We start from the raw sequence: 27,890 nt of genomic DNA, 5'->3' as shown, positions 1-27,890 counted from the left end.
AGCTGACCATGAAAGTCTAGTTTGGTTGGTCGAAGATTGAGTTGTTTGAGTTGTCGGAGGGCGAGGACGGCACATGGGAGAGATCGGAAGCTCAAAGCGTGAGCTTGGGCCAAGCGTGAATCTAAAGTGCCAGTGTTTCTCCTCGCTGCTGGATATAATCATCCTGGACATACCTTCAATCAACATCACATCCCCCTCATCTCCAAACTACACAATGGCCGCCCCCGATTTCTCCGACATCAGCAAGCCCCTCGACGGCCGCATCGGCGTCTCCAGAGTTATCGCCATGCCCCTCCCCGCCTACGGTGACTTGAGCAAGGCCGCCAACGACGTGAGTTGGCATTGATTCAACCTGCAAGAGCATATCGACTGACATGGATGCGCGTAGCTTATCAACAAGGACTTCTACCACACCCAGGCCGGCATGTTGCATGATGATGATGCGAAAGGAGAAAAACAAGACTAACAGCGCGACTCAGCCAACCTTGAGGTCAAGCTCAAGGCTCCCAATGGCGCCAACGTCACCGTCAAGGGCAAGCAGGCCTTCGACGGTGCCACCACTGCCTCTGTGCGTTGCTCTCCTTTGTCTATATCCAGTGCCTGGACTAACACGCATCTCAGCTCGAGGGCAAATACACTCTTAAGCCTCAGGGTACGCACTTTTTGAAACAGAGCCGCATTGGAATCCCGTTTCCTGTCTCTGCGCGGCAGTCGCTGTACCTTATGATCGTCAGCGCACCTGTTGCTCAGAAGGCTGGGACATCCGACGAACCGCGCTCGCTCTCAACCCAACATCTTGTCTATCTTACTTACCACTACAAACCAGGTATCACCGTTACCCAGGGCTGGACCACCGCCGCCCTCCTCGACACCAAGGTTGAGTTCGCCAGCCTCATGTCGCAGCCCGTCAAGGCCGAATTCCAGAACCTCTTCAACCCCAACGCCCCCAGCAAGGCCGCCCAGAAGCTCAACTTGACCTTCAAGCAGCCCAGCCTCCACGCCCGCGCTTTCCTCGACCACAGCGCCGCCGGCAACATCAACGCCCTCATCGACGCTACCGTCGGCCACGAGGGCTTTGTTGCCGGTGCCGAGGCTGGTTACGACGTCTCCAAGGCCGCCATCACCCGCTACAGCGCTGGTCTCGGCTACCAGGCCCCTACCTTCACCGCCTCTCTCATCGCCATGCAGAACCTGAGCGTTCTTGCTGCTTCTTACTACCAGAAGGTCAACTCCAACGTCGAGGCTGGTGCTAAGGCCACCTACGATCTCCAGGGTGGTAAGAGCGTCGGTCTTGAGGTTGCCTCCAAGTACAAGCTCGACCCCCTGTCCTTCGCCAAGGTACGAATCATCCCAGCCCTACTGATCTCAACAACCTTTACTGACGTGTCTATTCTCTACAGGCCAAGATCAACGACCGTGGTATTGCTGCCCTTGCCTACAACACCAAGCTCAACGCTGGCACCACCTTCGGTGTTGGTCTCTCGCTCGACACCAACAAGCTCAACGAGGCTGGCCACAAGATCGGCACCAGCTTCGTCTTCGAGGGTTAAACAAAATTGCTCACGTAGACATGCGTCATGTATTCTTTGTTTTTTTGGGAGGAGAAATAGAGAGAGCGCGCACCAAGCAACATCCGCTTTGGCACTTTTTGTCTTTCCAAACGCTACCTCTGTTGTAATAAAGCCCCAGTATAAAAAAAGATTGTACACAGGATTCATAACCATGACTCGGTGCGTATACGTGTATGTGAGTGTAAAGTTTTCAAAGAGACGTTCATCTACTCGTCACTGCGCAGCTAGCTTTTTCTTGTTGTCGGTCTTGCGGAAAAGGATGCCGCTGACACCAAAAATGACAGTCAGGACACCGCTCAAGAGGACAAAATTGAACAGCATGCTCGTGCTTCCCAGAATATCGTCTGTGCTGACATGTCCAGTTCTTCGTCTCGCCCTATGCCTATTCTTCTGAACATTGTCATGTGTGCGGAAATGACCTTCGCGATCGAAATGCGGTACGTCATTGTTGTAACCAGCTTGGAAACCAGATGGGCCAGTGCCAGGAGCATCCTGCGCACTGGTCGTATCCGTATGTCCAGCAGCATCATGCTGATGAGAAGATTGATTCGCATATTCAGCTCGCTTCTGGCTGAAATCACCCCATCCGCCACTACGGTAAAAGGAAGGCGGTGGGCCCTTGAATTGTGTACGACGTCTGCTTAGACCTGTTGCTGGTCGGCCTCCTGCTGGGCCTGTGCTGCTGTGTGAGCCTTGGGGGTAGGGAGCGGTTTTTGGTGAGGCACGGAGGAAGTCGCGATCGTAGCGGGCGCGCTTCTCAGCGCTGCCGAGGACGTGGTAGGCTTCTGAGATTTTGACGAAGCGGTCGGCGGCTTTTGGGTCGTCTGGGTTGCGATCGGGGTGGTGTTGCTTGCTCATTTTGAAGAACTGTCTGGATTGGAGGTCAGCATTACTGTGGATCGATACAAGAATAGGCCGACGCACTTCTTGATGTCGGCAGGAGAGGCAGTCGTGTCGACACCCAAGGTTGCATAGTGGTTCGGAATGCCATCATCGCGACGGACTTGTGAGGCATGAAAGTAGCGATGCAGAAGCGGTTGCCTGGGTAGAAAGTGTGTTGCAAGACGTCTCTCGACGGGACGGAACTGAATTGGCCGGAGGATCATGCCTCATGTCGTTGGTCACAAGGGTAGATGATCTCCTTGTGCCAGAGGCTTTGTTCAGGACGACCTTGATGACCTCATTGAAAACGGCGGCTTCTTTGTCTAATCTGATCTCAAATCTGCCCTTGAAGCTTGGCCTTAGCGTCCTACCACTTTTACCTAGACAACTCTTGCCAAGTGCCATTATTTAGCTAAAATGTCTGCCGTTTCCGATGCGGCCAACGGTGTAGAGGCCCTCAAATGTACTTACGATCCCTGACTAACTACTATTGCGCCCAACCACTGACGGTACCCTAGTGGCCGAGTCCAAGGGCAACCTGCCCGAAGGAGCTGCTGCCGGAGCAGAGAAAGGCGCCGAAGCCAACGCCAACCCTGAGGACTCTGACGATGACGATGCCGAGGATGCCAACGACGGAGCAGAAGAGGGTGCCGCGAAGAAAAAGAAGAAGAGAAAGCCCAGAAAGAAGAAGAAGGCCAGTGGAACCGCAAAGGGCCAGACCAACCCACCACGAATCCCCATCTCGCAGCTCTTCCCCAACGGCGCATACCCCGAAGGCGAGATTTGCGAATACATCGACGACAACTCCTACCGTACCACCGACGAGGAGAAGAGACACCTTGATCGCATGAGCAACGATTACCTCACAGAGTACCGCCAGGCCGCTGAAGTCCACAGACAGGTGCGACAGTGGGCACAGAAGAACATCAAGCCCGGACAAAGCCTGACTGAGATTGCCGAGGGCATCGAGAATGGTGTGCGTCACTTGACCGGCCATCAAGGTCTTGAAGAGGGAGACAACATCAGAGGAGGCATGGGTTTCCCAACTGGTCTGAGCATCAACCACTGCGCCGCCCATTACACACCCAACGCCGGCAACAAGACCATCCTGCAACAGGGCGATGTCATGAAGGTTGATTTCGGCGCCCACATCAACGGCCGCATCGTCGACAGCGCCTTTACAATGTCCTTCGACCCCACCTACGACAATCTCCTCGCCGCCGTCAAAGACGCAACAAACACCGGTATCAGAGAAGCCGGCATCGATGTCCGCATGTCCGACATTGGTGCCGCCATCCAAGAAGCAATGGAATCCTACGAATGCGAAATCGGCGGCGAAACCTTCCCCATCAAGTGTATTCGTAACCTAAACGGCCACGACATCAGACAATGGTCCATCCACGGCACAAAGAGCGTCCCTATCGTAAAGGGAGGCGATCAGACAAAAATGGAGGAGGGCGAGACTTTTGCCATTGAAACTTTTGGCTCCACCGGAAAGGGTTACGTCAGAGAGGACATGGAGTGCAGTCACTACGCAAAGGTTGCCGATGCTCCCAGAGTCCCCTTGAGAACGACGAGTGCAAAGACACTGCTGAAGAGTATCGAAAAGAACTTTGGCACTCTGCCTTTCTGCAGAAGATATCTCGACCGTCTCGGCCATGACAAGTACTTGCTCGGAGTAAGCAATCAAATCAGTCCAATCTTACACTTCATACTGAAAATCTCCACAGCTCAACAACCTCGTCCAGGCCGGCATTGTACAAGATTACCCTCCTTTGGTCGACATCAAGGGCTCGTACACTGCACAATATGAGCACGTAAGTCGATCTCCATCTCTCAGCTTCTTTGTTTCTTGTAGCTAACAATGGCCCCCTTCAGACCATCTTGTTGAGACCCAACTGCAAAGAGGTCGTAAGCAGAGGTGACGACTACTAGACGTATAATGATATCCCAAAAAAGTTGTGAATGAAAACAAGATCTTATGTCAAAACTTGTGCCACTTGCATGTATCTTGATTTTCTCCTCATCTGTACACTCATGCAATTAGGGTACAGTAAGATGGAACATGCTAGCATTGTGCTAAGAGCTGTTGTCCCTCCTCGTTATCACCAGATGATTTAGCTACTTGATGCAGTGCAGCATCGATAAGCAAGAACAGAGAAGACTAGGAAAAAAAGAATCGAACGAGCCTCTGAGCTCCTCATCATGAGTACGACCCTTCTTGCCAGATACGAATGCACGAAACCGCAATACAAGTCGCATATCAACCACATCATCCCTTCTTCTGCTTCAACAGTCTTTCCTTCTCCTCCATTTCCTGGATCCTGCGTTTCGATTCTTCCACCACTTTGTTGGATTCGAGACCGTAGGTTTCTTCCTGAGCAGTGAAATTTTCATGGTATACGATACTGTTGTCACCAAGCGTAATGATAGACCCTTCGGTTATACCCAGGCCTGCCAGGTTGGCGTCGAGGATGTTCTGGTCCCTGTGTGAGACCGTGGCAGTCGATTGACGGACTGATTTGGACATCTTCGACGCAAGGGGCGATCCGATGGGAGTCTCATTAGCCAGAGTCTCGGTGGACGTTATGTCTTCGTCGTGTTGTGGTGCGACGGTCTTGCTCTTCTTCTTCTTCTTTTTGTTCTTCTTCGACTTCTTAGCAGGGGCTGAAGATTGTGTATCAGGATGAGGAGTGGCTGTAGAGTTTGCACCGTCCGCCGATGATGCCTGGCTTACAGTAGGCGCATCGTTCTCGCTCTTCATCTTGTTCGTGCCTATACTGCTCAAAGCACCAGTGAGGAGTGCAGTCATTGACGATAGGGTCGAGAAAACCTGAGGAGCAGTTGACTCCGCAGGACCTTTGGTGTCACCCTTCGGTCTAACATCGCGTGCTTGGAGGACTGTAGGAGTCGTGTGACCAGACTGGTCTGGGAGGGCCTTACGCTTGCGCGGACTATCGTTCTCATCCTTCGTCATGCCAGATGGTACTGTCTTTCTTGGACTATCGGCTTCAGCATTCAGCTTGTGTGGACTCTCGTCTAGCGTCTGACCGCTTGTACGCTGTGCTTGTCCCGAATCTTCCATGTTGACTGTCGATTCAGACAAGTGCTTGGGCTCGCCACACTCCTTGTGCTTTTGGAGAGGCTCTGTACAATTTGTAGCGGGCAAGACTTCAGCGTTGGCTGTTGCGGATTCTTTGATGGAGCGATCACCGACCTCAATAGGTTCTCGGGCATGTCCATTGACAATCTTAGCGTTACCCTGGTCATCGGAATCGACTTGCTTTGTCTTAACCTTCGGCTTGGGCTGTTTTGATTTAACATCCTTCTTCTTTGCATTTGCTTGACGCGAGAACTGGCTGAATGATTCAGTCTGCTTTGGACCTGACTTAGGAGTTACAATCTTCTCGACAACGGGGACCAACGGCCGATTGGTAGTGGAGTTGCTAGCAGTATCTTCACTTCCAGCAAAGCTTCTAGGCGAGTGTGTGGCAGATCTTGTCTTCTCCTGCGAGATTCTTGGAGTCGGAGTTGTGAGGCGAACACTCTCTGCGGCTGATTTCGCAGCACGCATTGGTGTGGATTGGGGTGTCAGTACCTTGCCTGCTGCTTCAGGAGTTTCGGCAGCAGTCTGAAAGCTATCATCAGCGTCTTCTGCTGTTTTCGGCGAGCTGTTGGTTTGCTTGGTCGTGTCCGTGGAGGCCGAGTGGGTTTCAGTACAAGACTCTATCTCAGCACTTTCTGTACTCGTTGTGGCGGCATCGATGAATGCTGAAACGCGCGATGCAAAGGAGCTCGAAGCGATACTAGCAGGTTGGCCCGAGATGGGATCAGCGATCGGTGTTGAAGCAGTTGACAAATTGTCTGGCTCAAAGGCTTGATGGAGCTGTATGGGTAGTTCAGCCGTAGTGTGAGATTCTTGTTCAAAGCCTACTGGTTGACGCTTCTCTATCTCTGTACGTGAACTTGCGCTCGAACTACTCACGCTTGTGATTCGGTCCTTTCTGGACTTCTTCTTGGGACTCTTCCTCGTACTGGGCTGGTTAGAGCTTCTCTGTGGCGTACTGGTTTCTGACAAGGATGGCAAGACTGGTCCAGTGTAGATAGCGGGAACAATCACGGTTTCGCTACGGTCGCTCGCGTAACTCTCTTCAAGACTGGGGACTTGTGAGGCAGAGTCATGATTTTCCCGCGAGGTCTGAGTCGGATGAGATGTCTCCGAGTCAGCTACAGAGCGTGCAGCCATGCGCCCTTGGTAACTACCGGCAGAGAATGATCCGCGAGTTCTGGGGTACGAGGAGTAGTCGTTGGATTCTCTGGCCAACCTGGCGGCAGTGGGCGGAATGTACGAAAGGTCGGACTCTTTCCAATACTTGAAAGGAACCTTGAAGAGAATGTGAGCGCCATCGAACGTCAAGTTACGTCGCTCAAGTGCGCATTGAGCACCGAATTTGTTGCGGAATCTGGAAAAAAGGTCAGCCTACACGAGAAGGGTTGCTGAAGGGCCACTTACTGCACAAAGATCATTGTCTTCGAGGGGTTCTTGTGAAACGTCACTCGTGTGCACTGGGTCTCCCTCATGAGATACGACTCGATAGCATTCTCAGCTATGTCTAACGGTAGATTGGGCGCAACGAGACCGGTCACATCCTCTCGACGATTGCCAATACGATCGGCTTTGCAAGTCCATTCGAAGTCATTGGAAACTGAGCTTGACGATGCATATCCTTGCATGTGTCTGTTGCTCCTCTGAGACATGTAGCCATGCTCAGCAGCGACATCTGACTGGGAGCGACCCTCTCTATTTTCATGGTTGCGATTACCGGCGAGCGCAGGATGACCTTGCTGATCGGATCCAATCCGCCTCTGACTGCCTTCGAGAGGTCCGGTGTCTCTATGACCTTGCCATGCAGCACCGCCGCGGAAAGAAGAACGACGAGGTCGGTTAGAAGCAAGACAACCGCGGTAGCCTCCTCTCTGGTTGTAGGACACAAAAGGGCGCTGGGGTGGGAGGTGCTCCTCGCCAAAGCGAGTGAAGGACTGCGGATCGATAACTCTGGGACTTCTAGAGTTGTGCGAGAAGCTGGTACGAGGGCCACGTTGATTGAATGAACCAGATCGCTGATGAGGGAACAGCTGAGTGCTTCTCTCTTCAGGATAGTAACCATGCCCGGACATAGATTGGTGGTCTAAGTGCCCACTGTATGACGGCATGCGAGACTCAGAGCCTGGGGTGTACAAGGCAGCGGGATAATAGCCCTGACTTGCAAGCATGTTAGGAGGAGCAAATGGGCCGTCTGGTGGCATCTGATAGCCAACTTGTGTGTAGCCGGGCGGGATGTCGGCAAAACCTGACATGGCGGGATCAAAGTCGGAAAAGGTGGCCGGAACATTCAAGGCAGGCAGGTACTGAGGTGGCGTCATAGTCAATGGGACTGAGGGTATGTGCATGCTGCCAGACGAACGACGATGGCGTCCGCGGAAGTCGTTCCTGTAGAAATGACGTGAGGGTCGAGCATTGTGGTTCTGACCATGTAGTAGCGAAGTGCCAGATCTGATCTGTTCGTAATGAATCGGGTCCGTGATGTGGCTTTGTTGCTGGAGGTAGGGCTGAGCAGTGGGCGTCAGAGATTCGACTGTAAGACGGCTGGGGACGAAAGTTGCTTCACGTGCAGCTGAAAGGGCGTTAGCTACCATATCTGACGTGGTATAGTACGAAGCGGACGTACCGTCTACGAATTGGTCGTGATGGGAAGACTCGGTAGGCAAGTTTCCCGGATTCTCGCCGGTTTGCAGAGGGCGAGCATGCTCGATAGCCACACCAACAGTGCGCTGCGCAAACCCATAGAGTCTCTTGTATCCATCACTGATGACAAGGACCATGCGAGACAAGAATGAATCGGGATAGCTGGCGCCTAGCTTTGTGTCCAATTCATCTCTGATCTGAGCTGCGGTCATCCCATACCAGTTGCAAAAAGATCCCTTCCACCATTTCTCGGAGAGAGACAGAACGCTATCTTCGTTAAACTTTGCGATGGCATAAAGGACCTGTTTCAAGAAGCGACCGCCCTGTAGGTTGAGATCGTTGCTGTTGAAATGGCAAAGGATGAAAGCATCCTCCTCTTCCTTGGTTGCACCCTCACCATCGGTGCCACGCGGAAATTGATCGAGATAGATGTTTGCACACATTCTACGGCGCGTTTCCCACAGATTCTCGATGAATGGCCTCATGTCAGCATACGCATCATGGCGCAGTATGATACCTCGGTCTGAGGACTGTGCGATGGAGGCTGAGCGCGGTCGAGGCGTCTCACCTGGTTGATCCGTCATGTCTGCGCGTGGTTGTGCTCAAGGTGTTGAGACGTGAGGATAGATGAGTGTTCGTAAATTTTGTATGGATGCTTGGTGAGGGAGAGGAACTGAGGTTGGCATTGAGATATGTTCAGGAAGTGTTGGCAAGCTTGACGATGAGTGAAGTTTGCGAAGGAGTGAAAGTGACTGCTTCAGTGAGGAAGGTGCGGTCAAAGGCAAGAAGCTCAAGAACAAACAGGCACTTTCGTACTGTCTCGAAAAACGAAGGAACGCGACAAGTGACACCTTCTCCGCGCCGGTCTTCCTTCTTGATCGAGTTTGTTTGAAGAGACACAAATGAATGAACGAGATCTTGTTATTTCACTTACAGCGAAAGTTGAGTACCATTTTTCTACCTTTGCGAACCAGAGGGAATCTGCCTTCACAGCCTCAAGTCTCTCTGTTTGTTCACCTAGCTCCCGGCGTTCTGCAGCTGCCCTGCATCCCCACTCATCTGGTTTCTCTGCTATCCTATCTCGGTTTTATGCCTGGCTTCGGACCTTTGTACTCTGGTGAAGTGCCAGGTACCATTTCAGTCATTATGAAAAGCCACCAATGCAGAACATTCGGCTGGGCGTGTAACTCTATCTGATCACTTGATACTGGGGTATGTGGCATCTGACGGGCAGTGTAATGGCTCTATGCCTTGGGAGGGGTCTGAAGCAACTTGAGGATCTCAGACTCATTGTCGCCAGTCACTGTTCGAGTGTCAGTCACAACCTGGTTTCGTCAGGCGAATGTTGAGAAGTAGAGGTACCAGCACGTCCGTTACCCCAGTCCACCACGAGCGGTCTCTGGAAGAGGCTTCCGTCCTCCTTGAGCTTCCTCAGAGCTTCGGTGGTGCTCGAAGCGCCCTCGACTATGCTTCCAATCTTGTCTTGACCGAGGTATTCGAAGATGTTGGTGAGCTGGTCATTTGTCGGAATACCTTCTTGTACGTCTGCAAGGCGAGATGGATGAGCAGTTGTTTCGGCTTATAGACATAAGAGTGATTACACACCGAGTTCGAAGTCGGTTCTTTCAACCTTGGACTGCTGTGGGTGGGAAGAGGCTTGGTCTAGAGTGGCAGTCGTCTGAGCAGCAGCAGCATTCTGCTTGAGCAAGGTGTGGACGCGGATCGAGGCGGGGTTCTTGGGCGCATGGAACAAAGTGATTACGTCCTTGACGCCAGCCTTAACGTGTCAGTATAAGAAGGAGGGCAGAACCTGGACACGGGACGACGAGACTTACTTCCTTGAAGAGTCCCTTGAGTGCACCGAACATGTTGAAGGTGAAATGTGTTGATATGTAATTGGATAAAGACGTGAAGCTGGAGGAGCTGTGAAGGTTGAAGTTGTGGTTGCACAACCTGGGGAAGTCGGAGCTTAATGACGTATCGTGCATGGACTGCCTCTTGCATACAACTGCCTACCCAGCTAGGTGTATATCTGGTGATCCATCGATAGCTACGGGACATTTCACTCTCTTATCATGGACCACCAATGCGATGTCTGATCGCTGCCTCGTATCTGATCCTCACGGTGAGATTGATGAACGCGGTATGATTTTTTCCTAGGATGTTCAAGCCGACCATGCGCGCTACCGTGTCGTACTTCTCGAGATGTCAAAGCATAGTATTATCATGATGATGGAATGGATCACATGGTGACTTGGAATGATTGTTCAGAAGAGTAACCGTTGTTGCAAAAAAGCTATCAAAGACGCCAGATGTACACCAGTCTCTGCGGCGACATTTGTTCCAGCTTACGAACAGCAGCTGAGTAGCCATGACTGTCCGCCAGAATTTTGAATCATCATCATGGCTGCCAGGGCTAGGAAACGGTCTGACCGCCCAGTAATGAATCGAGGGTGTCGCCAGACTGTATGCTATCCATGTGCCCGTCTTTGTCCCATCTCTCAAACTCCAGATCCGGAATTCGTTTACGAGGTGGGGTTGGGGTTCATCTATGCCTCTGTCAGTGCCTGTCGAGAGTGGCGAAGACCAGACGAGACATGTGCGCACCTTTCTCTTGCCACCGGTCATGGTGACGTTCACGAAGCGGCGGGTGTACGTGATTCTCTTCTTTGCGCGGCCCTTGGGGGTCTTCTTCTTCTCCTGAGGCTCAACCTGATAGCGGATTCTCGTTAGCACGCCGTGTCGAGGGTGCCGGGCTGATGGCGGATGCGAGTGGCGGTCGTGGAGACGTGCAACCGAGCGACGGAGGAGAATTTCGTACCTTGGGAGTCTGCGACTTGACCTTACCGGCACGTGCGAGGGATCCGTGGACCTTACCCATGTTGTCGATTTATGGGGATTGTTGGATGACTTGAAAGGAGTTGATGGCCTGTAGGTGGCGAAAGAAGTCAGTCGCTGTCGCTCGTTCAAAGTTGGCTCAAAATTGATGGCGGAAAAGACGGCGATAGTTTGAAACGTCATAGTAATGGGCTGAGAAGGAAAATGGGCATACTCACGCTGGCGCAAGTTGTCGTCGGTCGTCCTTCGAGAAGAGTGCAGGCAAAAATGAAGTGAGTCTGTGTTGGAACCGCCGGCAGGGCTGTTCGCTTAGTCGACCAATCAGCTTCTATCAAAAGTCTTGGCGGAAAGTCAGCTCATCATCTGCGTTTGGTCAAGGTATCAACATTCAACGATCCATCGCCGTCTATCACTGTCACAACATCCAGTAGTCGCAAATGCATATCAGTTCTTCAATCTTGGCTAGCTTCGGGTTGGTTGGCTCGTCGCTGGGGTCACTTCTTCCTGGCAGCCAGCACATCTTCTCGAATCCCTCACCAGAGTCTACCTCGGGCTTCCGCATCCCCACTGTGCATGAGTCTGCTGTCCAAGCACGCCGTATTCTTCGTCTTGAAAACATTGGCACACTATCGACTGTTTTCCCATCTGAGAATCAGCATGAAATTTACTCTTTGGAACAACGACCAGTTGGACTTGGAGGTATTCCCATCGGCTTGATGGATTACTATGCCGATTGTGAGCCCGATAGTGGCAACCCGACCATTCTTGCACTGGATATTGCTACATCGTTCAAGAACGTGGCGGCAGGCAGCAACATCACTATGAGCCTACGTTGGCATCCTCAGGACGGTCGCTGGCACAGTGCCGCCAGCATGCCAAGATTCTCTCTTGTTGGTCACCTCGAGGATGTGGACGATGCGGATGTCGAGAAAGCTGGTCTTGCCGCATGCTTCGTCAAGAATCACCCAGATGCGGTCGCATGGTTGCCAGGTAATCGCATACACACCAGCAGATGGGTGAGACTTGTGGTTGAAGAGGTTTACTGGATCGGAGGCTTTGGCGATCGTGCATACATCGGTTGGATTCCGCTGAGCGCGTGGCACAATGTCACGCAGCAGGAGATTGCTGCCGGAAGGTTGCCTGGCGAGAAATCAACTTGGGGATGGTCGGACTGGCTATGAGCATGCGTCCATTGTTATCATATTCGCATATATTCCTCATCGAAATCTACAGATCGCTGCCCAAGGCCTGCTGCTCCTAGACAGTTCGATGGTGGTGCAACACAATACCAAACATTAACGAAAGCCACAGCAAATCGTCACAAGTGATAAATAGTGGAGCAATGTGGTTTGACAATGTAAATGCCATGTCAGTTTGTTGTAGATGTCTATCTAAACAACACCCAAGCAAAATAGGACTCCGTTTCATGAGTATCGATCGTTGAGATCGTAATGGTCCTTAACTTTTGACCCGATTCCATAGCCTTTTGTTGAACTCCGTCTTCCGTCATGCAATCATTATAGTTGAATAAATGGGGTATCTCTGTTGAATAAACGTTATGATGCAGCTGTTGAGTGCTGTCATCCCAAATGTGTCATCTCAAATGGATGAGTAGTTGTGTTGCATGTTTAGGTGTGCTTCTCGCGGTAAGCAATGGCAGCGTTGACCATGTTGGTCAAAGCCTCCTTGGTCTCCTTCCACTGGCGGGTCTTGAGACCGCAGTCAGGGTTGATCCAAAGCTGCTCGGGCTTGAGGTACTGGAGCATCTCCTCGATGCGGTCCTTGATCTCCTGCTCGCTGGGAACTCTGGGAGAGTGGATGTCGTAGACACCGGGACCAATGTGTCTGGGGTAGTCCTCGTCGATGAAGACCTTGAGGAGCTTGGCGTCACTCTTGCTGTTCTCAATGGAGAGAACATCAGCGTCAAGAGCGGCAATGGCGTGGAAGAAGTCCTGGAACTCAGAGTAACAGAAGTGACTGTGGATCTGAGTAGAGTCCTTAACACCAGCAGTAGACAGCTTGAAGCTGTCAACAGCCCAGCTGAGGTAGTTCTCACGCTCCTTGCCGGAACGGAGAGGAAGACCCTCGCGGAGAGCGGGCTCGTCAACCTGGATGACGTAGATACCGGCGGCCTCGAGGTCGACGACCTCGTCACGGAGGGCGAGGGCAAGCTGCTGAGCCTGAACTGACTGGTGAACATCGTCGCGAGGGAAAGACCAACGAAGACAGGTGATGGGACCAGTAAGCATACCCTTCATGGGCTTCTTGCTGATGCTGGCAGCGTACTTGCTCTCCTTGACGGTCATAGGAGCGGGACGAGAGATGTCACCAACGATGATTGGGGGACGGACACAGCGGGAACCGTAGGACTGGACCCAAGCGTGGGTGGTGAAGACATAACCGTCGAGGCGCTCACCGAAGTACTGGACCATGTCGTTACGCTCGGGCTCACCGTGGACGTAGACGTCGAGGTTCAACTCGTCCTGAATCTTGACGACATCCTGGATCTCCTTCTCAATGAACTTCTCGTACTCCTCGGCAGTGATCTCGTTCTTGACGAGCTTGTTACGGGCCAGACGGATCTCCTTGGTCTGAGGGAATGAACCGATAGTGGTAGTAGGGAAGATGGGAAGGCTAAGGTGCTCCTTCTGCTGAGCGTAACGGGTGTCGAAGGGAGACTGACGGTTGTGCATCTCGGCGGTGATCTTGGATTGTCTCTCCTTGACCTTGGAGTCGTTGGTGCGGGCAGAAGAAGCGCGGGCTTGCATAGACTTAGCATTAGCCTCGAGCTGCTCGCGGACGGCGGCAGGGCCCTCAGTGACGGCCTTGGCAATGATGGCAACCTCGACAGCCTTCTGAGAGGCGAACGAGAACCAGTCCTTGACCTCTTCGGGAAGGGTCTTCTCGCTGGCGAGGGTGTGGGGGGTGTGAAGGAGCGAGCTGGAAGAGGCGACAATGACTCTGTCCTTGCCAAGCTTCTGGACGGCAGTCTCGACGACCTCGATGGCCTTCTTGAAGTTGGTCTTCCAGATGTTACGGCCGTCGACGACACCAGCTGACAGGATCTGCTTGGGGCCGAGGTGGTCAATGACCTGCTGGAGCTGCTCAGGGTTGCGAACAAGGTCGACGTGGAGAGCGTGGATGTTCTTGAAAGCGGCGTCAACGACGTCGAAGTTGTGGACGATGTCACCGAAGTAGGTGGCAAGGACAATCTGGGGACCGGAAGCATTGGTGAGCTTCTCGTAGGCAGGCTTGAAGGCCTCCTTGACCTGAGCGGGCAAGTCGAAGACAAGGACGGGCTCGTCGATCTGGACGGTCTCGGCACCAGCCTTCTTCAGCTCCTGGAGAAGCTGCTCGTAGACGGGCAGAAGCTTCTCGAGAAGGGTGATGGGCTCGACGGACTGGCCACGGTCGGCCTTACCAAGAGCAAGGAACGAAACGGGACCGAGGAGGACGGGGCGGGTGGTGATACCAGCCTCCTTGGCCTCGAGGAAGTCGCGGACGGGCTTGGGGTTGGAGGCGAGCTTGAAGGTCTGGTTGTCTTGAAGGGTGGGCTTGACGTAGTGGTAGTTTGAGTCGAACCACTTGACCATCTCGAGCGAAGGCACGTCAATGCCGTCACGCTGGTGACCACGACCCATGGCGAAGTACTCGTCAAGAGGGTCGAGGCCGTGCTTTGAGTATCTCTCGGGGATGGCCTGCTCCGGGGTCAGTATGCTGGGGTACGCAGCCAGGGAGGATCAAGGTGGGGATGCTTACGTTGAACATCTGGATGTGGTCGAGGACATGGTCGTAGAAGGCAAAGTCGTTGCTGGGGATGATGTCGACACCGGCATCCTTCTGGATCTTCCAGTGCTCGCCACGGAGTCTCTTGCCCTCGGCGAGCAAGTCATCTCTCGACAGCTTGCCAGCCCAGTATGCCTCGTTGGCCTTCTTCAGATCTCTCAGACGTCCCATGCGGGGGAAACCCAAGATTGAAGATTGAACCATGGCTGCTGATGTGTGGAAAGGAAATTGGACAGGGAAAGAGGAAAGGGGAGATAGATGGAGGCACAATGAACAGTCGTGTAGGCGGTTTAAGTACTCGTCGGTTTTTTCAAAAGGTCCAAGCGCTCAATTGACTGCGGAGACTCTTGGTGCCCTCGCTCTTGGTGGGAGGAAACGGTTGAAAGACCCCGCGGTAGCCATCACGCCATTTTGTTGCCATTGCCTCTCCATCTCACATTCAAAAGCTTGCCATTCTTCTCGGCTGCATGCTCGTTTCCTGTTCCATTCCCTTTGTTCTCGAGTCAACATTGATTGGATCATCGTCTTCTTCGCAGCTTGCGGGCTTGATATTGTTGACAGGTAGACGTTGGCTGAATTCCACGATGACTCCATCGAAATTCCACCTTGCGTAGGTAGATCTCGACCGAGAACGCGCTAACCTGCCACCAAGTCTCGCATTCACCTCTATGATTACTCGCACATTTTTTTCTCGTAACGCGCCTCCTGTATGTCGTGCCGGCCATGGTCCTTTGTCAACTTGCCTCTTCTATGCGCGATTAGGATATCCGACACCATTAAGTTACTCACACTTTGCTGGCGGCCCTCGCAATCTGGCCCTCTCTCCACATTTCATGTGCACTCGGTGAATCATGACCGCTTGCCCTTGTGGCACGAGCTTCACTAATGGCCGATTGCGGAGGCCGGTCATACTCAACCCGACACAAAGCGTCAGTCGCGCCGATTGGTTGGACCTGGGCAAGCCGGTCTACACTCCGTCCGACTCTTGCGACTTCCGCATGTCGAGACTTTGAACAATATATATCGTAGTAGAGTTCAAAGATCTTGAATTGCACTTGTTACGACCATCTGCAAACGCGACGAAGACAGACCCTGTACTAATGAGGATTCTAGACTGTTAGTAGCTGTAGATCAACGCTCCTCTCGACAACCACCCTGCAGCATGAGAGCTACCATGAACTCTACGGTTTGCATAACCAGATGCCGCACTAAGAGTCGTCTTTTAGATGAGCCAGGCTCCGCTGCGCTCCGCACAGGGTCTTGCCCTCGAGGTGTGCCGTCCAGAAGTGCTGCACTCGGAGAACACATTGAGACCATAAATATATGTGTTGTGGTAGAAGGGGTCGGGTTGCCCACGTTGCAACATCCTTCGATGCAAAAATGCGGCAGGCATGCCTGTATGAAGAGCAGCAAGTGGAGTTCAAGATGCAATGATTTAGGACCAGCGAAATATCGACGGCCATCTCTTGAAAGACGGCGGGAGCGAGTGCTTCTAAAATTCGTATGGAGCAATACACTTGCTAGAAGTTGTGGCGCTCTGTGAGATTTGCCGTCTGATGCTTGTCTGTCGTCTGTCAGGAGTATCCCAGTGTGCCTGCCTGCTCAAATCAGATTCGGCTCGGGCACACAAGGTAGGAAGCTGGCATTGACGATGCCTGCCGTCGATAGGTCCCCGAATTTCGTTGGCTCGGTTCAACATCAGTCTTCTTGTCACATTGCTCAATCCACATTATTTATCTTTGCTTGTTTTCCACAACGAAGATACAGCCCACAATGGCGGCAGCAAAGCTCTGCTGTACTGCTCCTTCGCGGCCCGAGTCGCCCGACAACATGCCCTCACGACCAGTCACGCAGTTCAAGTCCTTGGCCAACATCAAGATCCACTTTGCTCATAACAAGCATACACCAGTCGTCACCGATGACCGCTCCAAGAGAACCCGTACACGCTATCCAGCAGATGATCTCGAGCTTCGCCGCATATTTGTCACTGCCTCCTTGCCCGAGGACCATCCTCACGCTCTCAGGCTGCAGCATCGAAAGCCAGATGTTGACGAAACTATCATTCGTTCACCCAATTTCACAAACAAACTGCGTAGACAGCTGAGTCGCAAGAGCGTTGTGACAGACCTGGTCGACAAAGACGTGATGGGCAAGTCAAAGATTAAGGCATTCGCCTACTCAAGAAAAAGAAGGGAGGACAACCCGGCAGGCTTCTCAGATGGCTATGATGATGACGCTCAATCCTTATGCTTGAGCGAGTCACGCCTTGCTTCTCTCGAGAACGACGAGAGTTCATCGCAATTCACCCGGCCATCTGGACCAACTGGTCTCGGTATCATAGCGCCAGGTGAGCCTCGGCGATCAACCAGCGTACCTCCTGCGTCCTATCTGCCAGACTCTATCCACTGTCCAAGACGCTCGCAGTCATCCTCCAATACGCACAAGGACTTCAAGAGTGCTCTGACCGTCCATATACCTGGTCCTACATTCATGGACCCGAACCTTATTTGGCCACCGTCGCCTGCAACAACGAAGACGAACCCGACAGGATCCTTCCAGGCACCCGCTTCTGATGGTCCGCAGGCCTCAGGGCTTCGGATTTTGTCATCTATACCGAGCCGCCCACAAGTAGTGATTTCTAAGCTCAGGAGCCCAGATCGGCACAAAGCGCTGCAAAGGAACTCAACAACCTCGTTGCACCTATATGACATGCAGATTTCGCAGCATTTGCGTACACGATCAAAAACTTCAGACGCTTCAAGTGGAAGCGAAGCAGAGAATCAGAAGCGCAATACACATGCAAGTCTGAACAGCATCATGCTCTCTTCTGTGGACCCTGAACGTTGCAAGAGTATATCCAGCTTCGATTTCGTGGGCTCTGCTGGGCGTTCCACATGGGAACAGGTTCTAGAGGACGAGTCCTCATCTGTTTATAGCCGTAGACCAAGCACGTCTATGGAATCGCCTCTTGTGTCACCAAAGGGGGGGCGTTCACTAGACCTTCCCAACGAGACAACTCATGGAAACCCAGCGACTCGCAACATTCTTCCCGTCTTCAGTTCAAGCAATACAGACGCTTCTCTCCCCATCGAAAGGGTCATGTCAGTGTCTACTGGCATCAGCATAGTGGCGAGTGGTCCGACATCTTGCTCTGATCTCCGGTTGTCACCGTCCGTGAATGGCTCAGCATGCATCAACGATTGGCCTGCTTATAGCACAACCTGCTCTCTACCCAGAAGCGATAGCTCTGGGAGTGTTGGAAAGCTCAGCAAGTTCAAGGAAGATCTCAATGATCCCTCCCCTCACCCGAATTCTGCAAAGAAGCGACGTTCAGTCTTGCGCATACTTTTGCCAAAACTTACACGTTCAAAACTCCGAAGTACCAGTTCGCCCCTGCTTAATGTAAGAGGTCAATCTTCTGTCGCTGAGACTTACGATGGTACTGGAGACGCCCAGGACTTACTGTCTGTACCGCAGTCTGCCTCGAAGCCACAAGGTAGTCAGCGTACTCCTAGTTTCAGCGGTGGGACAAGTCTGAGGCCTGCGAGCGCGTTTTCGACCGCTTCCCTAGCTGTCGATTCATCCTTACAATCACGACAATCGTTGGTGAACTACGAAAGAAGTCTCTCAGTCGTGGGTGATAATCGGCGCCGCAAATCAATATTGAACCCGGCAAAGAGTCACGGAGATGAGGTTTGGGATGATGAGGACAACCCAGGTGACCTAAATCGTGCCGGCCCTTTGATTAATTTAGGGAGGAGAGGGACACAAGAAGCACTGATGGAGAACGCTCTACAGAAACACCAGCTAGAAAAAGCCGCTCTACTGCGCCCTGGAAACCAGAAACTAGAGACGGGACCATCTCCACTTCGTGCACCCGTTTTCACAAGTTCATTCGGGTTCTCGTCCACCAACGAAGCGAGATCTGCATCGGCGGCAATTGACGACCTGGATCCACTCGAAGCTGAGGGACCTTCAACCGTCCTTAGGAGTCAAAGCATGCAGAACATTCGATCTGCACCTGGTGATACTGTCGGAAACTCTCTGTTTCGCAGAAAAAAGCGCAGTACAATATGGACCATGAACACGACTACTACTGCAGGAACAAGGACGCACCTCAACGCAACAGCACCACCACATTCTTGGAGCCGATATCCCTCTCACACACGAGACAGACGATGCAGTGCAGCTGGACGACGTGACGGAGTGGTCTGTCGAGACTTCGCTTACGACGAGGATCTTAACAATACATATCAAACAGTATCCTCGAGAGCGGCCACAAGCTCGTCCGCTGGGGAGCCACGCTTGGAAACTGCCAGAAGAAGGCACTGGATTGTGAAGTCGCGGTCAATGACATTCGGAACGATCCTTCGTTACTACTCCAATCTTCTTACTTCGTCAGCAGCGCGAAACCGCCGGTCGTCTACAGCAACAGGGGGTAGACTGGAGCATCCAGAGCTTGAGATCTTACCGCCGATGCTTCCTCTCCACTATACCGCATCACAATATCTCGGAGCAGATAGGGATCACACCGAGGAGCTAAGTCATCATCTCGAAGAGGATAGGCTTGACATATTCAATGATCAAAGTCAGAAGCCCGCACCATGCGTGGAAGAGCTGCCATCTGGACTTGTACAAGTTGACCGCTTTCAAGACAGATCGCAGTCCACGCCAGGTCAAAGGGAGGAACCAGAAGAGCTTTTGAGGGACAAGGGTACATCACCTAGTGCTGTAGATGGAGTCACTGAAAGCAGCTTCGCAGAACCCGACAGAGCGCTGAGTGCAAGAAGACTATCTCGCATGTATCAAGCCTATGTACAGCTACCAGCATCTCTGGATGACACCGAGGTCGAGAAAAGCGGTCTCACAAATGACTCGTTACATACACCGAAAGACTGTTTGGCGGCTGGAACATCCAAACCCGACGTTGAGATGTCCGAAGGCCGGTTTTTGGCAATTCCATCGACCGAACATCGCCAGTCTTCTGGTCCAATCACTAGGCATTTCCCCTCGGTCACTGTGATCGATGACCGCAAGGGGCATTGGCGCAGTGTCAGTTTGCTGTCTGCGGAATCCGGAAAAAGTGTTCGTAAGAGCACGAGGGATCTCCTGGAGACTGTAAGGGCAAATCAAACACATGAGCTCGAGAAGTTGCTAGGTACGTCGGATGGGTCGATTGTGGATGAGAGCAACGATTGAACAGGCTTTGTGATTCGTCACCTTTGACCGAAATACACTTACACGGAAAGTATCATTATCATGAGTACACTATGCACTTCACGCTGCGCATGAATAGGTTTAGTAGATCATAGATTGGTCTGCATTTGCGCAACACGCTATATGAAGTTACGCTATACACACTTGCATTCTTGGGGAGGAGTCCTCTCAGGCATGAAACAGAAGATTGGGTACTGAAGCAAGTGATCTTGGAGCATAGTGTCCCTGACCAAAGCCAGTGGTAAGCTTTATTGTATCATTTCTATGTACTCCATCCGATCGGAGTTTCGTGTCACTACGTCGCAACGGTTGTCCTAACGAGAGCGACCATCGATGCGTGGCATTGTCACTTTATCATGCTGCCACTCGCCACAATCATCTATGTGCTAAATTTGAAGCCTCCGTTACATGAGATGACGCTACCAGTGGTGTATGCAGCGTCAGGAGTACAGAGCATTGCAATGACTCCAGCAGTCTCGGACTCGTATGCCTGCAATATGCGAGTAAGCATTATGAATGCAAAATTATAAATCACGTTATTCGACTTACCGGACGACCTCCAGCGATTTCGGCTCCCTTGACCAGATCCTCACTATCGACGCCAGGACGGACGGCTGCCAGGGGTGTGTTCTTGAGCCAGGGTGCAATACCTTCTTGGAACTCTTTGGAGACGCCGCTCCACATGTCTGTCAGGACAGGACCAGGGTTGATGGCATTGACGGTGGTTCTCTCGGCCAACTCGCGTGCCCATGTACGGGTCATTGCCTCTACGGCAGCCTTGGAGCCTCCATAGACACTCTGCTCACTGAAGCCGCAGCTAGCACTGACACTGCTGACATTGACAATGCGACCACTGCGATCATTAGGCAAGTATGGAAATGCAGCCTTCATGAGGAACAGGGGACCTCTGACATTGACGCGGTATACAAAGTCAAAGTCTTCGGCATCACACTTCTCAATGGAGCGGTTCGACGCGACGCCAGCATTGTTAATGATGATGTCAATCTGCAGTTTGCGAGTCTTTGGGTGGGCAAAGTGGTTCAGAGCTGTGGCGATGAGGTGGGCAGGACCGTTTTCGCTGCCCATGTCGGCTTGTACTGGCAATGCCTTGATTCCGTGCTCTTTCTGGAGTCGCTCGGCCAGTTCGTTGGTGATGGCTTCCGACGAGTCCGAGGTGTAGTTCATGATGATTGAGCAACCCTTGGATGCGAGGTTCTCACATGTTGCGGCGCCGATACCTGAGAATTGTTTAGTGCTTTCGTCGTTCAATGCCTGCCATCAAGCGAACCTCTAGAAGCACCGGTGACGACAGCAATCTTTCCCTCTAACACTCTGTGACCATTTCCGCTGGCGAGATTGGTCGATGCGGTACGGGATACTCCAGGACGAGACATGATTGGTTGAGGGAATTGAAATGGCTACTGTATTATTGGATCCAAGGGAGTTTTATTTTGTACTTTGGCAGTATTGAATAATCAAGTTCGCACTGGTGGGGTTGAGTAGGTAGTGGTGACGAACGTGGGGTACATGCTCTCGCCATTTAGCCGGATCGGGTCAATTGCCATCTACCGATGTTTCGAAGAATAAAAATTACCATCTCCAAGACAAAGCAGCTAGTTTGGAACGAACAGCAAATTGACACGAATACTGAATCAACGTCTCACGCTACGACGTGAACTGGAGAAAACATTTGCTCTTGAACCAAAGAGTTCTTTCGACACGCCTCTCGATGACGTTGAGCCACCCTTGACGCCACGAATATTTGCAAGTGCCTCATCATGTGTCGGCCCTCTCCTCGAACGAGGTATGTTAATGCTCGATGCCAAAGACGGAGTTCTGGAGGGCAATGGCTGGGGTCGGTTTGCACGTTGGTAGGAGTGCATCGTCTCACGTCTCGGGCTGGCTGCTGGGAACGGGCCTTGGTGCACACCTGGTCTTACGAAGAAACCATTGGGATCTTGCGGCACTCGACTCGCCGCTTCTTGTTGGCGACCTTCGAAAGCCGCTTCAAAGCTATAGATATGATCTCGGCCTAGGTGTGGGTCTTGAACGAACGAAAGGCCATTTCTTGTTCGAGATCGTGGTTGAGAGCCACTTTGTACTGGCCTCTGCGGTGGTGCCATTCTGAAATCCGGCATCGTTTGGCGGTCCATCGAATATAACACGGGCGATGAGGTAGGATAGTGTCTTGAATCACGGGTCTGATTTGTTCGGAAGAAGGGACTACTCACCGAACCACCTTTTGCTTGTCGGAGAATATCGAGTCGTTGTGGCGAAGGAGTATGAGGTCTGTTCAAATGCTGATTGGGTAGTAGCTGCGAAAGTTCTTGTCGAATGTGTGCTCCATGATTCCGCAGCTGATCGAATCTCGGCTGGATGTTTTCATGGTTCAGATCATGGTCAGTACGCGATCCTTGCAAAGGCAATGCATATTGGCTGTTTCTTGGATAGTATCTGTTTGACTCTCGGGGCTCGCGAAACAAACCTCGCGGCTCGTGCTCGGAATGCTCTTCGGCGCCACGTTGCTGGTAAAGATACGAGCTTGTTCGAGGTCGCTTTGCTGTATTGAGGTTGGACCGCGAGATTTCATCGATGCTATCGGCCGGCTGGACCTTTCTTTTCAGTTGCTTAGCCTGTTTGGACTGATCTGTAGAATCCGAGATATTCTGGTCGCCAGGACCCAGGGCCCCACTCATGTATGGTGGATCTTCGAATCTAGCTTCAGCATATTGGCCTGGATCGGTACGACCCCATGACTCTTGTTTGTCGCGAGATATGTCTGTCAGCTGGGCAACATGGTCTCTGTTGCTGCTCCATCCGGCGAAACTTGGTTGCTGGTTGTTTAGTTGACTCAGCTTCGGTATGGTCTGGAAATGATCGCTTCGGGAAGGACCATTTGGTATGACTGAGGATTGTGGAGGCAGTCTGATTCCAGGTCGCTCCCGATCTGGTGGTTTTCCCGACGGGGTTTGTATGCTCTGCGGCTTGTAGCTGTACTCGGCTAATTTCTGCCTCTTGTTCTCTGTCCTCTGTAGATCATCTTCGGTGTCTTTGCCCACGTCAGATCATGTTGATATCAAAGGATTCGACGTCTTACAAGCTCTTGAGGAATCGCCTCTCAACGTGATACTCGAGACACTGGGCAATGAATCGTCCACGGCTCTTGGGTCGGCCCTATCTCCACGTCCTTTGAGTCTGGTGGGCGAAGTCGTCCTCCTTCCGTCTGATGTGTCGTCCTCGATCAGGCGTGAAGGAGAAAATGTGTAATCAATGGGAGGTGGAGGGTAACCCATAGCTGTTAAATCTTCATTGCGACGATCCAGCTCTCTGTCCGAACTTGTTAAATGATTCAGCCGCTCGAGTTCGAACAGACTTACTTTTTCACGAGAGTAAACTGGCGGAGATAATGCTCAATCTCGGGCTGCTTGGCTTTGTGTCGTCTCTCTACTTCTTCCAACAACGTTATTCTCTCCGTCAGCGTCTGTATTTCCGTCTCGGCCTCGGCCTTCTCCAGCTTCGATTTTTCTGCCTGATCCTTGAGTCCGGTATGTGCTGCCTGCAATCCACGGAACTTGGTGGCGATCGCAATCCCGTAAGTGACGAGACCGAGGAACTGGAACTGGAGCAGGATTAATTGTGGCCTACGCACAATTGAGTGCTTGATATCATACTCGAAGCGCGTCCATACCACCATCTTTGGTGTCAAGAGCCACAGGTGGGCATTGGAAGAAATGATGAGGGATATCTGGGTCGTATTCGCCTCTACTGAAGCCACCGATGGCGTACATTTGCTTGAGCGCATGATTGTTCTGCCTAGCGACACAGACCGGGCAGACGGCTCGAGGTGCTTGCCCAGCCGGATGGAAAGGGGGAGCTATGCACGGCGTAAGGGCAGGAACTACATAGGCCACGCGTGACATACCTCCACCCTCAAGGTGTTTCGCACATATAAGATGGGCGCATTCGGTCATCCAGAGTTTCGCGACTGGTTTTCGAATATTCTCGAGTTCTTTCCCATCTTGCATGGGCCCTCGGATGTCGCGGATCGAGTCGTGGCAGACATTACAGCTAAATATCAGATCAAGCGGCTGGAAGGGCTGAGTTGCGTCAGAATCGTCGGCCATGGTGCTCTTATGCTAGTCGGGTCGAAAATAGGTCAAGGTGGATGATCTTGACAGATGAAGAGTTCACGTAAATGTTATTTTGGCTTGTCGTGCCTGCCCGTCTCGGATCCGGGCGCCCGGAATAAATTTGGGAAGGCACCCACCCTTGACCGTGTATGATGCTTTATCACGATAACGAGTCAACCTGTCTTCACTCAGAAACAATCGAACGCTCAGAAAAGGCTGTCTGTCAAGGCATGTCGAATTTGGAACATCTAAGGAAAAGAAAATGTACATGTTCGCTGCATTTACTCGAACGTTCTGCAGGGGTAGCTGGAATCAAGTCAGTAATCTGATGTAGGTCATGCGAGATAGGAGACGTACTTTGTGCTGTAAGACTGCTCCTTGAGCATCTCGTAACGCTTGGGAGTAGACGAAGGGTATCTTGAGGTAGGGAATGGAGGCAGTCCGTTGGGGCCCAGCACACTGACGCCAGCCTTGTTGTCCTTCTGGAAAAAGGCCGAGAGACCCTTCTCACCCTCCTCCTTCAATGAGACCAACTGCTTGGCGCCGGCATCACCAATTTGCAGGACGTTCTCCTTTGGGTTTTGTGCACTTCCAACGGTCAAGAGAGCAACAACGTCAGGTTGCTTGACGACACTAAGCTTGGGATACGATCTGCGGACATCGCGCTTCCAGTAGGGGTTCTCGGCAAGGTCGGCGGCAGGAACTGTGGTCGGGTCGTCGTAGAGCTTGGGATCCACGGCACCGGGAGAGGGCAGACGGTACTGAGGGTTGAGAGGGATACCGGAAGAGCGCTTGGGGTCGACAGCAAAGAAGTCTCCGATGCGCTTCCAGATGCCCGTCGGTTGCACGGTGTATTTCTTGTATGCGGCATGCTTGCCAGCAGCCGAAGCGGCCAACTTCTTGAGCTCGGCGACCATGTTGGATGTGAATTGAGATTGCGATGCTTCCCAGACGACAGTGAATCGACGACAACGCGCTCCGCCGACATTCAAATGCCTTGATTGGGATTGGATGCCGGACTTTGGGCTTGGCAGCAACGGTAGCCTACGGTCGGCATCCTAGCCGTCTACCGAGCACTTCATCATGCACTTCACTCCGCCGCCCTTACCAGATCACTCTCATACAAGCAGCCGGCATTGTAGATATGTACCTCTGAAATCTCCTGAAGGTCGATCTTGAGTCTTAAAAAGTACTAGACTTCTCTACTGCGAGCCTCAATCTATTCATCATAATATCACATCGATGAGCATCGCTGCAAGTTCTATGCGCAGTATACTGCCGCAGCTCGAAACGGCTCTCAAATCTTTCCAGTCCTCCGATTCCAAGTTTCGCATTGTCCGAAGCATCAACCCTCCAGCTTCTAGCCCGGCATCTCCAAAGACTCTTTTCATTCTCGACTCCTCATTCAATCCTCCTTCGAAGGCACACCTGGCATTAGCCAAATCTGCCCTACACTCTTCTTCAACCAAACATCATCAGTCTCCATTCGGATTGTTGCTGCTGTTCAGCACTCACAATGCGGACAAGGCTCCTTCTGCCGCTTCCTTTCCCGAACGTCTGGCTCTCATGACTCTCTTCGCCGAGGATCTTCTGAGAGATATCCAAGGTGTGGCCGACCATGATGATTACGTGCTGCCCGCTGTCGATATTGGTTTAACCACTGCTCCTTATTATACCGACAAAAGCTCGGCTATCTCAAGTGAGGGCGCCGAGCACTATCCAGGTTCTCCCAAACATGTACATCTCTTGGGCTTTGACACTATTACGCGTTTCTTTGCTGCAAAATACTATCCCGAGTTCGACCCGCCACTTTCTGCGCTCGATCCTTACTTTGATAAGGGACATCAGCTGCGTGTGACTCTGAGGCCTTCGGATGAGTACGGCACGGTTGAGTCGCAGGAGGGCTTCTTTGACCGATTGGCTAGAGGAGACATGAAGACCGACGGAGCCAAACAAGAATGGGCTTCCCAAATTGAGGTTGTTCGCGCTGAGGAAGGTGTTGGTGTAAGTAGCACGAGAGTCAGAAAGGCAGCTAAGCAACGAGACTGGAATGAGGTCCAACAGCTTTGCACGCAGGGGGTTGGCAAGGCCGTGGCCGAGAACACAATATATGAGAGTGATGACCGAGGGGCCAAAATGGCCTGATCATCACCAGCAGCACAACAAGCAACGTGGAAGCACGAACACAGGAATTAACGATCTTGATGGCTGTCCTTTTCATTCCTTCTGGCCAAAGCCATCGGACGTTTGTATATATTAACACCAATCTCCGCGTGCAGGGCGAGTCGAGTAGGCTCCTGCGCATATATGTACCGTGATAACCAACGCCGGTGTTGCCATGGTCTTGTGATGCATATGTTCGTGACTTTGATTCCATGTACAGACGAGGGATGAGGGAAGGACTGGTCATGGGCCGGCCATGCTGAGACATTTCGAGCTCAATGCCCTCCGAATCGATGGCTCAGTTTGCGACCCACATGACGCAGACGACAACGTCCATGCCCTTGGCCTCGCCGCCTTCATACTTGTAGTTCCAGATACCGTCCTTCTCGGTGTTCCAGTAGGCGCCGGTCGCAGAGTGCATTCCACGGCGACCTACTGTGCCGTTCGATGGAGATGTCGGGGTGTCGGAGCCAGCAGGACGCGGGTCGGTCAGATGCTGGATGATGGTCGAGTTTACGGCGAACTTGTATTGGACGTCGCCCTTTGACTCTGAGATGAGCGCGGTGAGGATGTTTTTCTGCAAGGCGTGTCAGAACGCCGGGTGAAAGAGTGATCAAGGGCGCGTGGCATACGATGATGTCCGAGTTCCATTGCTCAGTTTGGGCGTGGTTGTATGTGGTAGCGCTGGTGAAGGCATCGTTGCAGGCCTATCCAGTGTTAGTGCATGCTTCTTTCAGCTCGTGCGATTGGCATGCATACGTCGGTAGCAATCTGGCTCAGGCGAGTCTCGGTAACTGGCTAGACAACAAAGTCAGATGGGCAAACATCGCATGCGAGATGGCTACGGCATACGCAAGTGGACATTGTGACGGTGGAAGCGGCGGCGATGGGGACTGTGATTGAAAGTTTGATACGTTTGGCAAAGACGCTGAGCTTCAGTGCGAGAGAAGTGGTATGCGACGGCAATTTGGGGTTTGCTTGTTTACTTGACCCTTGACGCTGAACATGTGCTGACTCGCGTATCTACGCTGAAGCGTGGGGTCCCGACTTCTGGGTTCTATCGTGTACTTGACCAACTCTTGGCTCGCCAGTACCTTTAGCTAGAACATGGGATTGTATAGTGGGACATGTTACTGGGTCATCCCATTCTCTGTCTCGCTGACTGTCATGGAAACTTGCATTTTGAGAACGTTTTCGCTCCTCTGCCTCGCGGTCTCGCCGCCATGCTACAGAACACAGCGAGAGTGTCCGGGGATACAAAGTAACCATCCATTCGAACAACGAGTTAGGATACTTCACAACTCGCAACAAGTGTGGACTACATACAATCGCCCAGTGGTCTTATGCTTCTCCGGCTCCTGGTAGCAGACCCATCAATTGACGGGAAATAGTCCTTGGTTGGAATTAATATCGCGACGAAAGGAAGGAAGCATTTTCGTCCAATCAGACGACGCACGTGTCAGATGCCAGCCAGCGTCATTCAGTTCTGCTGCAATGATTGATTGCACCTTTTTCTTCGCCAGTCGCTTTTGACATTCTAGCAATTCATTGACTGCT

General features: G+C 52.2%; 13 protein-coding genes across 13 annotated transcripts; 5 read left to right on the top strand and 8 right to left on the bottom strand.

Annotated features, from left to right (window-relative positions):
• Window positions 1-214: 214 nt before the first annotated feature.
• Window positions 215-1,550, top strand: AUEXF2481DRAFT_24620 (uncharacterized protein; the record flags this gene model as incomplete). The annotated part of the gene is made up of 4 exons (XM_013493317.1): window positions 215-331; window positions 470-568; window positions 622-1,338; window positions 1,401-1,550. The coding sequence occupies 4 exons, from the start codon at window positions 215-217 to the stop codon at window positions 1,548-1,550; spliced, it is 1,083 nt and encodes a 360-aa protein (XP_013348771.1).
• A 234-nt stretch (window positions 1,551-1,784) lies between these two features.
• Window positions 1,785-2,677, bottom strand: AUEXF2481DRAFT_224 (uncharacterized protein; the record flags this gene model as incomplete). Its single annotated transcript, XM_013493265.1, has 2 exons — window positions 1,785-2,442; window positions 2,496-2,677. 2 exons carry the CDS (start codon window positions 2,675-2,677, stop codon window positions 1,785-1,787), a joined length of 840 nt encoding a protein of 279 aa, XP_013348719.1.
• A 524-nt stretch (window positions 2,678-3,201) lies between these two features.
• AUEXF2481DRAFT_60987 (uncharacterized protein) lies at window positions 3,202-4,388 on the top strand (the record flags this gene model as incomplete). Its single annotated transcript, XM_013493316.1, has 3 exons — window positions 3,202-4,131; window positions 4,184-4,270; window positions 4,332-4,388. Coding segments are annotated over 3 exons (1,074 nt in total), but the record flags the coding sequence as incomplete, so codon positions are not given.
• A 5,055-nt stretch (window positions 4,389-9,443) lies between these two features.
• On the bottom strand, window positions 9,444-10,067 carry AUEXF2481DRAFT_24616 (uncharacterized protein; the record flags this gene model as incomplete). The annotated part of the gene is made up of 4 exons (XM_013493314.1): window positions 9,444-9,502; window positions 9,562-9,744; window positions 9,805-9,976; window positions 10,035-10,067. 4 exons carry the CDS (start codon window positions 10,065-10,067, stop codon window positions 9,444-9,446), a joined length of 447 nt encoding a protein of 148 aa, XP_013348768.1.
• A 164-nt stretch (window positions 10,068-10,231) lies between these two features.
• On the bottom strand, window positions 10,232-11,262 carry AUEXF2481DRAFT_75379 (uncharacterized protein). The gene is made up of 4 exons (XM_013493312.1): window positions 11,256-11,262; window positions 11,021-11,128; window positions 10,807-10,911; window positions 10,232-10,748 (listed from the first exon to the last, which is right to left on the bottom strand). The coding sequence occupies exons 2-4, from the start codon at window positions 11,078-11,080 to the stop codon at window positions 10,725-10,727; spliced, it is 189 nt and encodes a 62-aa protein (XP_013348766.1). The 5' UTR covers window positions 11,081-11,128; window positions 11,256-11,262; the 3' UTR covers window positions 10,232-10,724.
• A 168-nt stretch (window positions 11,263-11,430) lies between these two features.
• AUEXF2481DRAFT_34468 (uncharacterized protein) lies at window positions 11,431-12,460 on the top strand. Its single transcript, XM_013493311.1, has one exon. The coding sequence runs from the start codon at window positions 11,475-11,477 to the stop codon at window positions 12,216-12,218; it is 744 nt and encodes a 247-aa protein (XP_013348765.1). The 5' UTR covers window positions 11,431-11,474; the 3' UTR covers window positions 12,219-12,460.
• Window positions 12,461-12,665: 205 nt separating this feature from the next.
• AUEXF2481DRAFT_60760 (uncharacterized protein) lies at window positions 12,666-15,027 on the bottom strand (the record flags this gene model as incomplete). Its single annotated transcript, XM_013493310.1, has 2 exons — window positions 12,666-14,735; window positions 14,797-15,027. The coding sequence occupies 2 exons, from the start codon at window positions 15,025-15,027 to the stop codon at window positions 12,666-12,668; spliced, it is 2,301 nt and encodes a 766-aa protein (XP_013348764.1).
• Window positions 15,028-16,596: 1,569 nt separating this feature from the next.
• Window positions 16,597-20,022, top strand: AUEXF2481DRAFT_24612 (uncharacterized protein; the record flags this gene model as incomplete). Its single annotated transcript, XM_013493309.1, has 1 exon — window positions 16,597-20,022. One exon carries the CDS (start codon window positions 16,597-16,599, stop codon window positions 20,020-20,022), a length of 3,426 nt encoding a protein of 1,141 aa, XP_013348763.1.
• AUEXF2481DRAFT_34466 (uncharacterized protein) lies at window positions 19,972-21,540 on the bottom strand. The gene is made up of 3 exons (XM_013493307.1): window positions 21,329-21,540; window positions 20,590-21,278; window positions 19,972-20,530 (listed from the first exon to the last, which is right to left on the bottom strand). The coding sequence occupies exons 1-3, from the start codon at window positions 21,432-21,434 to the stop codon at window positions 20,420-20,422; spliced, it is 906 nt and encodes a 301-aa protein (XP_013348761.1). The 5' UTR covers window positions 21,435-21,540; the 3' UTR covers window positions 19,972-20,419.
• Window positions 21,541-22,333: 793 nt separating this feature from the next.
• Window positions 22,334-24,164, bottom strand: AUEXF2481DRAFT_215 (uncharacterized protein; the record flags this gene model as incomplete). Its single annotated transcript, XM_013493256.1, has 6 exons — window positions 22,334-22,407; window positions 22,526-23,089; window positions 23,138-23,367; window positions 23,418-23,659; window positions 23,712-23,914; window positions 23,963-24,164. The coding sequence occupies 6 exons, from the start codon at window positions 24,162-24,164 to the stop codon at window positions 22,334-22,336; spliced, it is 1,515 nt and encodes a 504-aa protein (XP_013348710.1).
• An 82-nt stretch (window positions 24,165-24,246) lies between these two features.
• Window positions 24,247-25,156, bottom strand: AUEXF2481DRAFT_34464 (uncharacterized protein). The gene is made up of 2 exons (XM_013493306.1): window positions 24,528-25,156; window positions 24,247-24,476 (listed from the first exon to the last, which is right to left on the bottom strand). The coding sequence occupies exons 1-2, from the start codon at window positions 25,085-25,087 to the stop codon at window positions 24,452-24,454; spliced, it is 585 nt and encodes a 194-aa protein (XP_013348760.1). The 5' UTR covers window positions 25,088-25,156; the 3' UTR covers window positions 24,247-24,451.
• Window positions 25,157-25,272: 116 nt separating this feature from the next.
• On the top strand, window positions 25,273-26,714 carry AUEXF2481DRAFT_126016 (uncharacterized protein). Its single transcript, XM_013493305.1, has 3 exons — window positions 25,273-25,314; window positions 25,369-26,527; window positions 26,675-26,714. Exon 2 carries the CDS (start codon window positions 25,413-25,415, stop codon window positions 26,313-26,315), a length of 903 nt encoding a protein of 300 aa, XP_013348759.1. The 5' UTR covers window positions 25,273-25,314; window positions 25,369-25,412; the 3' UTR covers window positions 26,316-26,527; window positions 26,675-26,714.
• AUEXF2481DRAFT_24607 (uncharacterized protein) lies at window positions 26,632-27,197 on the bottom strand (the record flags this gene model as incomplete). Its single annotated transcript, XM_013493304.1, has 4 exons — window positions 26,632-26,910; window positions 26,966-27,040; window positions 27,093-27,131; window positions 27,186-27,197. The coding sequence occupies 4 exons, from the start codon at window positions 27,195-27,197 to the stop codon at window positions 26,632-26,634; spliced, it is 405 nt and encodes a 134-aa protein (XP_013348758.1).
• Between the last annotated feature and the right edge of the window lie 693 nt (window positions 27,198-27,890).

Source organism: Aureobasidium subglaciale (assembly GCF_000721755.1).
Source record: "Aureobasidium subglaciale EXF-2481 unplaced genomic scaffold scaffold_0, whole genome shotgun sequence".
In the NCBI taxonomy this organism is placed as follows: Eukaryota; Fungi; Ascomycota; class Dothideomycetes; order Dothideales; family Saccotheciaceae; genus Aureobasidium; species Aureobasidium subglaciale.
Note: the sequence above shows the minus strand (reverse complement) of the source record. Positions and strands in the feature narration are given on the sequence as shown.

Excerpts from the sequence above, each read along its gene's own strand:
- AUEXF2481DRAFT_34464 (XM_013493306.1), bottom strand. The coding sequence starts at position 25,087 with ATGGTCGCCGAGCTCAAGAAGTTGGCCGCTTCGGCTGCTGGCAAGCAT. Across the intron at positions 24,477-24,527 it reads GAGCAGTCTTACAGCACAAA|CTACCCCTGCAGAACGTTCG; the intron begins GTACGTCTCCTA and ends ACTTGATTCCAG.
- AUEXF2481DRAFT_34468 (XM_013493311.1), top strand. The coding sequence starts at position 11,475 with ATGCATATCAGTTCTTCAATCTTGGCTAGCTTCGGGTTGGTTGGCTCG.
- AUEXF2481DRAFT_75379 (XM_013493312.1), bottom strand. The coding sequence starts at position 11,080 with ATGGGTAAGGTCCACGGATCCCTCGCACGTGCCGGTAAGGTCAAGTCG. Across the intron at positions 10,912-11,020 it reads TCAAGTCGCAGACTCCCAAG|GTTGAGCCTCAGGAGAAGAA; the intron begins GTACGAAATTCT and ends ATCCGCTATCAG. Across the intron at positions 10,749-10,806 it reads TGACCGGTGGCAAGAGAAAG|ATGAACCCCAACCCCACCTC; the intron begins GTGCGCACATGT and ends ACAGAGGCATAG.
- AUEXF2481DRAFT_34466 (XM_013493307.1), bottom strand. The coding sequence starts at position 21,434 with ATGTCTCGTCCTGGAGTATCCCGTACCGCATCGACCAATCTCGCCAGC. Across the intron at positions 21,279-21,328 it reads CGTCACCGGTGCTTCTAGAG|GTATCGGCGCCGCAACATGT; the intron begins GTTCGCTTGATG and ends AACAATTCTCAG. Across the intron at positions 20,531-20,589 it reads AAATCGCTGGAGGTCGTCCG|GCATACGAGTCCGAGACTGC; the intron begins GTAAGTCGAATA and ends CGCATATTGCAG.
- AUEXF2481DRAFT_126016 (XM_013493305.1), top strand. The coding sequence starts at position 25,413 with ATGAGCATCGCTGCAAGTTCTATGCGCAGTATACTGCCGCAGCTCGAA.